The sequence below is a fragment of the Convolutriloba macropyga genome, chromosome 6 (genome assembly GCF_964194025.1).
Source record: "Convolutriloba macropyga chromosome 6, txConMacr16.3, whole genome shotgun sequence".
Taxonomy (NCBI): domain Eukaryota; kingdom Metazoa; phylum Xenacoelomorpha; order Acoela; family Convolutidae; genus Convolutriloba; species Convolutriloba macropyga.
The window spans coordinates 74,183,674-74,193,072 of NC_134473.1; the positions used below are offsets into that span (position 1 = coordinate 74,183,674).

The 9,399-nt window shown below is 34.2% G+C and overlaps 1 protein-coding gene across 2 annotated transcripts; it reads left to right on the forward strand.

Annotated features, from left to right (window-relative positions):
- Nucleotides 1-6,751, forward strand: LOC142341203 (origin recognition complex subunit 4-like). Of its 2 annotated transcripts, none has more exons than XM_075392124.1 (3): nucleotides 1-748; nucleotides 4,717-4,969; nucleotides 5,933-6,751. In XM_075392124.1, the coding sequence occupies exons 1-3, from the start codon at nucleotides 63-65 to the stop codon at nucleotides 6,572-6,574; spliced, it is 1,581 nt and encodes a 526-aa protein (XP_075248239.1). In that variant the 5' UTR covers nucleotides 1-62; the 3' UTR covers nucleotides 6,575-6,751. The 2 variants fall into 2 exon arrangements, with proteins under 2 accessions (XP_075248239.1, XP_075248238.1); XM_075392123.1 differs by having other exon boundaries at nucleotides 6-748; nucleotides 5,806-5,955.
- Nucleotides 6,752-9,399: the final 2,648 nt, after the last annotated feature.

The following is a 9,399-nucleotide window of genomic DNA, read 5'->3' on the forward strand; positions in this document are numbered from 1 at the left end:
TTGAAACGCATACCGATTACTCAAGTTTGTTGACATGTTCATTTTTCAGATTACCCATTGCAATGGTCGGCACTAGGCGGACACAAGTAGCTAGAAAGCAAATCAATAGAATTTCTAAAAGCCCCCATCCTAGAACGCCAAAGAGAGCAACAAATCAACGTTGTGTCAGTCCTGTGATCGAGTCTAGAACACCGCAAATCTCAATGTCAAGAGTTTCAACTAGTCGCAGCTCAAGCAGTGACGGCGAGCCCGAATTTGATTTAGATACCGTTTTGAAATCTGTTAAACAGAAATTGGTTGACTTAAAATTTAACGTTCCGACTTTAACTAAGCACTTGGAACCGCATTGCGAAAATTTGACGACGTTACTGACTCGCTGTGCTGATTTGAAAGAGAGCAATTCTATTTTGATCGAAGGACCAGTTGGAAGTGGAAAACGAGGACTTGTTCGTAATGCAATTGCTCGTTTTGAACAGTCACGTAAAAGCAGCAAGAATCAAAATTCAGTAAAATTTGTGACGTTAAATGGAACAGTGATTTCCGACGTTAAGAGTTGTCTGCGTGAAATTTCTCGACAGTTGTTGACAAACAAGTCTAAACATGAGCAACTGTTGAGAGATTTGAACGATGAAAACGCGGATAGTGATTTAGATGGAGAAAATATGGATTGTGATGCTCAAGAATCGAATTCCATGTTGACCGTGGGCAAAAGTTTGTCCTTTCTACTTAGCACTCTCCAAGAGACAAGGTTTGAATTCTGCGAAAATTTCAACTCCTTTTTTTCATCGTTGAATCATTAAGTAAAACATCAAAATGCATTGAAGCTGTTTAAACAAAAAAAATGCTTTTCATTTTGTACCAATTTTAGCACTTATTTAGATCTGATGGGTCCGTGAATGTTTTCAGTGGAAGCATTCCTTATGGATATTCATTAGATAGTAAGCGGACAGCTATTTTATCTCTTTAATCCATTGCTTTAAGAAATTTCGGAACAATTTATGTAGTTGACAGTCTGTCTGATTGTGAAAGAATTGAATGATTGATTTCAATCAATATACGATTGATTGATTGATTGATCGAGCTGTTAGTTTTGCCCATTGATTCGGTAGATTTCACATGCAAGTCTCAACAATTTGCGGAATGAACAGTTCAATTTTTTTTTAAAATACAAGGAGGCTCGTTAATTTGCGTTCGCACATGAAATTCCGACCCGAGCTGATCTACATTTTTGACTTAATTGTCAACCAATTGAAGAGATAACCAAAAATAGATGTTTGAAATTCAAAAATCGTTTCACACCCGAACTGCTTATTGAATTACATAATGCCATGCCTCATTAGAGCGCTCACAAGATCTGCCAGTAAAACGAATACGAGAAAAAAAACAAAAAAATAAGCAAAACTAAAAATTTAACGGCGAAAACTCAATATCTAAATGTAAAAGCACCTAGTAAACAACGTCAAAATTCAAACAGATAAAACCTTAACTGCACAAATTTTCTTCTATCTTGAATATAGAGCAGATGGAACTTTTCCTTAATGAAAGTAGGTAACAAGTAAAAAGACAAAAAAAGGGGGGCAAAATTCAAAAATCTATCAACATTTCTTAAACCAAATAATTTTAAGCGTCTTAAAAATCATTAGCTTTTAACAAAATATTTCTCAATAAATGTACTAACAGAATCATTACAAAACTGATAGGACCTGTCTTTGGTTAGACTAAGCCATAGAAACGGACTAAAGATGCTCAAAGGCTCAAGAAATTACAAACATTCTGCGAAAACACAAACTACTGAAGCCATTAAAATCATTAGCTATTAGCTAAATGTTTTTTTATTTCAATCGTTTTTCATACCAATTGAGATAAAGTTATACTGCACGATTAACTAAGTTCACTCGGGCCTCATTTGAAAATATTTGGGCTCTGTCATTAGCTTTTAACAAAATAATTCTCTAAATTTACTAAAAAATTCATTACAAAACTGATAGGACCTGTCTTCGGTTAGACTAAGCCATAGAAACGGACTAAAGATGCACAAAAGCTCAAGAAATTACAATCATTCTGCGAAAACACAAACTTCTGAAGCCATTAAAATCATTAGCTGTTAGCTAAATGTTTTTTTTATTTCAATCGTTTTTCATACCAATTGAGATAAAGTTATACTGCACGATTAAATAAGTTCACTCAGGCCTCATTTGAAAATATTTGGGCTCTGTCATTAGCTTTTAACAAAATATTTCTCTATAAATTTACTAAAAAATTCATTACTAAACTGATAGGACCTGTCTTTGGTTAGACTAAGCCAGAGAAACGGACTAAAGATGCAGAAAAGCTCAAGAAATTAAACAATCTGCGAAAACACAAACTGCTGAAGCCATTAAAATCATTAGCTATTATCTAAATATATTTTTATTTCAATTGTTATTCATACCAATTGAGTTAAAGTCATACTGCACGATTAAATAAGTGCACTCGGGCCTCATTTGAAAATATTTGGGCTCTATTATTACGCGAATGTGTTAAAAGAGAAAAAACACAAATATTGACCACTCACAAAACATTTTTGAAAACGCATATTGTCCCACACATAAAAGATCAGTTACGGCATAATATCAATAGAAAGTTTAAATTTTGGATTACAAGAAGTTAGATGGGATCCCTCAATGATGAAAATAAGTTTAAAGTTGACGAAAAGAACAACAAATATAATATACAAAAAAATATACAAATAACAAAAGACGAAAACAATTTAAACGAATTTTATCATAAGCTTTAACACTATTTGCTATGAACTGACTGCATTGAAAAATATAATTTATTCAATCCTCAATTAGAAGCTTATGAGACCTCTCAGCATTTTACGACTACATAAAACTACATAAAGAATAAAAAACAGCAAACTCTAAAATAATGAGACAAAAAAGTCGAAGCGCTTAAAAAATGAGTTGTTCAGTACAAACGTTTCTATTTTCAACTAATTTGTTAACAATAGTTTTCTTAAGTTTAACTATAAGACTTCAAAAAATCAACAAATTTTAACAATTATTTTATTACCAGGAAATCTTTGAAAAAACCCGTATTATCAGCGACATTAAATACAATAGACTTCAACGGAAGTGAATAAATACGATACGTTATGCCTCGATGGGAAGAGAATGATGTTTGTTCTTGACCGGTCATCAATAAGACATTAGAATAAGTCTTATGACTATGATAACAATAACAAATACAAGCAAAAACCAAAAATTCATTAGAAAAGTGCGAGAAGAAAATCTCAAAGCCTTTTAATCCACAAGGTTTTCTACGAAAATTTTATCCATGACTCTTCTAACGTCTTCTCTGAATGAATGGGAACTATCATTATTAGGACAATGTAATATGATTCCAAAAGGAAACAAAATTATAAAAAAAAATATCCAAAAATTTAAAAGTTGTGTGAAAACTCGTCGCATCCAAATAATAAAACCAATAATTGAAGATAAAACAGCTAAGCAATTTCATTTGGTCGCAGTAGAAAAGACGAAGCTCCTCTCATTACTGAGAATGACTTAGAGTTCGTAAAAATAAGTTTAAGATCGGCTAATGTTCAGAAAAAAGTTTTAGAAATTTTTTTTTAATTCTTAACAGGCATTAGCTGTACACTCAAAGCGTTAGATGGGTTTACTTAATACTCATTAGGAAGACTATTGCTTTTTTAGTCAACGTCTCTATCTCTTAGAACTTCAAAATTTCGGTAAAATCTGAACAAGAAAGACAAAATTTCTTTGAAAATTACGAACACTCAAGAGTCGAAGCCAAAAAAATTTGAGCGATTCCTCGAAAGCTGATTTTCTGTTCATTGAGCATAATTGGACTGTTAATGATTATTTTCTTTAACGGAACCTTGACATGAAAGGTGACTATTCTCTTAGTGACTTAAAAAAACAAAAAAAGTAAAATATTTTCCAAATAAAAAACAGCTCTCAAATAGAATTCGATTTTTATATAGTAAATTTCCCTAGAGTACCAGAAATAGTCTTTTTAATCGCCTTTCGTCTATTAGGAACACCAAATTGATGCATTTTGTAGGGTGAAAGGTACTTTTGACTTAAATTTTTTCTAGAAAAAAATGTTAATTCGAACAAAAATTACGCTAAAAGTGAACAAAAGTGAGCCAAATATCCCGTGTTCACATGAAACTTCAAATGCGATAACTCCTCGAAAAAAGCAAAATTCAAAAAATCTTTTTAATTTCGAATTCTACGCTGGACGAGCTTTTCAATGATTCCACTCACATTTCTCTACGATGAATATATCGATCGGCCAGAGTTGTCTGAACAAAAAAACCCATTTGAGTATATAGTTCCTCACCCCACAAGTGGGGTCGGAACAAAAAGTGGCGAAATGTAAATTACTTAGTTTATTGCTGACATGATTCTAATTCAAATCAACAGTCTATTAATTGAGTTTACCGTCCCCCTCCTGTTCCTTAATGTCATCAATTGCTTCCGTCTTTTTTGTTATTGTGGACAGTTCTAGTGCGCAAGACTTCAATGATACATTTGATTTAATCAATTATCGGGAGATTCCAGTTCAGTTTTAACGATGGGGTCATGTGTTTATGAGCATCTCTCATCTATGTACTATGAACTACTTCGAAATAATCCTTTATCACAAACAAGTTGAAGCAACTATTTACACTCGTATGTTTGAACGTTGTTAATGCGGTTGTTTCAGAAACACAGACGGACAGTCTCTGGTGTTTATCCTGGAAGGATTTGAGCATTTTGTCCAGTCTAAAAGTCAAATGTTGCTTTACAACCTGTTCGACACGTGTCAGTCATTCAGGACTCCTCTTGTGGTCATCGCTGTGTCAAATCGTCTGGACTCAACCGAGTTGCTGGAGAAGAGAGTGAAGTCTAGATTCTCGCACAGAAGCATTACTCTCTGGAACGATCTCTCCTTCGATCAGTGGATCCAATGCGCAAAGGTATGGTACTTCAATTTTTAATTGCTCTTGAACGAAGTTCTTAGCAATTATTGTAAACGTGTTGGTCTTTTTAATGCAAATTTTTCGCTTGTTCGTTTTTGCGCTTTTCTTCTAGAACATTCTTTGACTTTTTCACGCTTTCTTCATTTTTGAGTGATCTCACTCGCAATTAAAGCTTGTTGCTAAAATAATAACGATTACAGCATTGTAAAAAACATGGACTGGTATCGCATTGGTCTGTGCTTCTGGCAAGGGATCGGGAGGTGCAAGGTTCGAATCCCCGTGTGGTCCACGTCTGTTTTTCCACCCGCCTATCGTTCGAGAGCAATTCTTCCGACATTAGCAGGTTTATGTTTTGTTGATCGGTGTCTGGACAATTAATACTGTTCTAAAATACCCACAATGCTCAAAATTTTCTACTCAACATCTATTCAACTTTACGAAAAACTATTGGGCATAATCGTACACACGTTCGCATGAGTTGCCTATATAATTTTTCCAGTTTTTTTCAAGCGCTTGTTTTCTTCATTTGTATTAGATCAAATGAAGTTAGTTTCTTTATAATTGGGTAAAATGGCTTTGAGTATTTTGGTATTGGGGAAAATGTCATATTTGCTGTTGCTGCTGTCATTATTTATGAAAATAAAATTCGCAAGTGCCAACTAGCGGATAAAGTTTGAAATGTCTTTTAGTTTCACGTTGACATAACAAGGGGAACTAAATATATTTGTTCAGAATCAGAGATCCTGCAATAGTTGTTTTTCGCAGCAGTTGCGTCATTGATAAGTAATTGATTTAACTGAATATTGATAATTAAACAAAATTTTTTGTTTCAGGATTTACTGAAAGTAGAACCATTATCTAAACGTGACTCCGGGAGAAATTCGTGGAATAAATCAGTTGACAATCTTTTAAAAAATGACAATTAGAATATTGATAATTAAACAAAATTTTTTTTTTCAGGATTTACTGAAAGTAGAACCATTATCTAAACGTGACTCCGGGAGAAATTCGTGGAATAAATCAGTTGACAATCTTTTAAAAAATGACAAAGTTCTTATCACTCTTGAGCGATTGCATTCGACGTTTCCTGTCATCAACTGCTTGAAAGCCGCTCTACTGCGCTTTATCGTTAGCTGCAGTCTTAAAGAAAATCACGGGTTTGACATTTTTCTGGACGCTGTAGAAACTTCGTGCAACAAAGTTCTGGAAGGTTCTCACAGTCTGATATATAAAAATATTTCACTCTGTGAATTAATTATGGTGGCTGCAATGGCAAAAATTGTGAAACGAGTGGACGACCCTTGTGAGGAGGTAACTTTCGCGGCTATATACCAAGAATATTCGACATTTGCGAAACGTAACAGCAGCTATCGCAAAATTGACAGAACTATGGCAATGAATAGCTTTGATTCTCTAATGCAACTAAAAATAGTGGCTGGATGTAATTTGCAAGCCAAATATAGCGGTAAAGGGGGCACGATGAAGGCTTTTAGGAAGTTCAGACTGATGTTGGATGTTTGTCAGATTGACGACATTGTCACGAAGCATCCTGCATGTCCGAGCAATGTCAGAATGTGGGCTTTGAACAAATCTGACAACTAGAGTTTCTTCATAGATACTGTTACTTGCCTAAATTAGAGTATCCGAAATCACGAGTAGATGAACGTGTGCTCATTGTTTTGTGAAATGTCTTGTTTTTGATGGCATTATTAGTATTATAATTTGTTTTAGAAGTTGATATTTTGAATATTTCCGTTGAGGACTAAATAATTTGACTAATGCTTCTGTTTTAATCAACCGAGGATCCTACAAAGATTGTCTATTACAATTCTTTTGTTTAAGAGACGCGAAGCTATAGTGAGGCTATCATTGATCTCATCGAGGTTTTTTCTACAATCCAAATTTTTAAAGTTCTGTTCATAAATTTGTTTTATATTTTTTAAATGGCAATGGGAAGCTAAATAGTAGTTATCTTAGTAACGCTAGAATAGTTAAAGGAGCGAAAACGTGAGTTGTTTTAAAGGTGAAATGTTTAAACGTGATTTCATACGTCAATGGTAGCTGATGGATTTTGACTTGTTCATAAAATATTTTAGAATGTTTGAGTTCTGCCTGTATTTGTTGATCTTTTTAATTTCTTGTCACTTGGAAGCTTTAATGACACGTCTTGTTGGCTTATGAAGCATAAGTGAAAGTAATTAATAGTTTCAGTTGATGGCTGTTGGATTTTGCGACTTTAAAGCTACTTGTTCTCAAACGATATTAGCGAATTTTTGAGCTTTCGCTCCATATTTGTTGTTAATTACTCTTGAACGAAATTTGAAGCAATTATATTGAACGTTTGTCTTTTTCATGCAAAATTTTGCTTGACCGTTTTCTTTTAGAACATTGTTTTGATTTCACTTGTCGAGTGACTCTCATGCTTGACAGCTTAATCTTTCCGTGGTCTTCTTCGGGTATTAAGTCTGTTGCTACAGCAAATGTAAGATGGGATAGAACATGAGCTTGGGATCCGAGTGATTACTGCTTCTCAAAGGATGCTGTTTAGGTGCTCTTTTTTCATTTTGAGTAAGTCACCACTTTAACTTTTGACTTCCGACCTACCTCAATCACGGTTTCAACTAAATGGAACTCAGAATTCATTGAACAATTGTACGCAAAAATGGGCAAGGTGAATAAGGAAATCAAAGAGGAGATAGTGCCCGGTCTGTGAGACATTGTTTTCGGACTTTGCCTTAAATTATCGAAGTTCTTTAGCATATACTGCTGGTTTTCTAATTACTTTTGAGCCTGTTTTCCTCCAATTTAACAGTACTGAATTCAACATGTTTTTTGAATCTCATAAAATTGCGGACAATTTAGAGAATTTTTTGACGCTTAGAAAAATAGGCAATATTTTTTATTTGTATAATTTTCAATCCCAACCGTGGTAAGTGGATTCAATGGCGCCTAATTTTTGACCTCATGTCGGCTATGTTTTCAGATCATATTTATTGGTTTTTATGAACTAATGCTACTATGAAAACGTTTCTATGATTTTTGCCCTTAATTACTGTTCTTTTTAGTTTTTTTTTGTTTTGCTTGACATAACGTGTTTTGACAAAATGATTTGGTTTTTGCCTGTGGTTGTTTCTTTTTTCTTCCAGTTAGTGTCAACATTGGGAGGCCTCAGAATATGTGCTTTCTAAAGGCAGAAAGCAGTTATTTTGTCATGTTTAGGGGTTTTAATATATTGGTATGTCATTTGCTACTGCTTTCTATATATGTTTTTAGGTCAATCGTGTGATAGATAAATCGTGTTTTTTGAGCAGACATACTTACCTCACTCTATAGAATGACTGTTGCACTCACTTTTTGAGTCTCAAGTGAGACTGTAAACTGCAAATGAAATTGAATAGAGGTCATCCAAGCGTAATAGAGGTCATTCATAATTTTAAGACTGTATAATCTGAAAAACAAGTTAAATATTTGAATATAGAATCTCCTATTCTGATTTGAGGTCGTCTGGTCCCTATTTTTGGTTACTTTTTTAAACTAGAGGTCTTCAACAATGTATTTTGCGGCTATTGTCCGGCAATATGCCGGCTATGTTTGTTATTTTTTGCAGGATTATAAAAATTTTGTAAGTTGACATTTTTTTTGGTTCCTAGTGTTCTGTTGTTTTTGTTTTGATCTTTTGTCGGATTGATTTGAGATTTTGGCTGTGGCCTCTCGCGCTTCTTTATTTTTGCGACAATGAGATGGAAATTTGTATAAGAATTATAACTGAGTATCTAAAATTGAATTTATTATAGTGAAAGAAATCACGAAAGATTGAATAGTTATTTTTTTTTACTGGAGCTTGATTTGAAACTCACAAAATGAAATCCATTTACCTAAGTAAGCATCCTCAGGGTAATTAACCTACAATTTATTTTGAGTGCTCGTTATAAGTCGGCAGTTTAGGTGGTCTCAATTCAAGCATATAAACCATAAACCTATCAATCAGAATTGAAATAAGCTGAACTCGATTTGTCGCGCTCATTAGCTGCAGTTTACATCAAGAATGGAATGAAAATTGCTACGAGCGTAATTGCATCGCTGTTTTTGCGACCCGAAAAGGAGTATTGGCATTCTACCTGTTTTTTGTTATCTGAAGTAAGTTTGTTCATATCTTGAACTTTGACTTCGTTATCTTCGAACGTTGACTTTTTCTCTCGGACATTTGAATTCAACAGTAACTTAGTTTCTGATGCATAGTAATTAGGAAATGCTGCTAAAATTCAAGGTCAAAAGGTTTCTTCCCAATTGTTTTTCCTCCCTAGTCAAACAGGAGACACCTCCAGCCTACTTACACCCCCATCCCCAGGAACACATACCAACTTACCCACCCGCGTGTCCCCAACAAGATCCCCAGTCACCATTCACCCAACAACACAGCGCCCTCC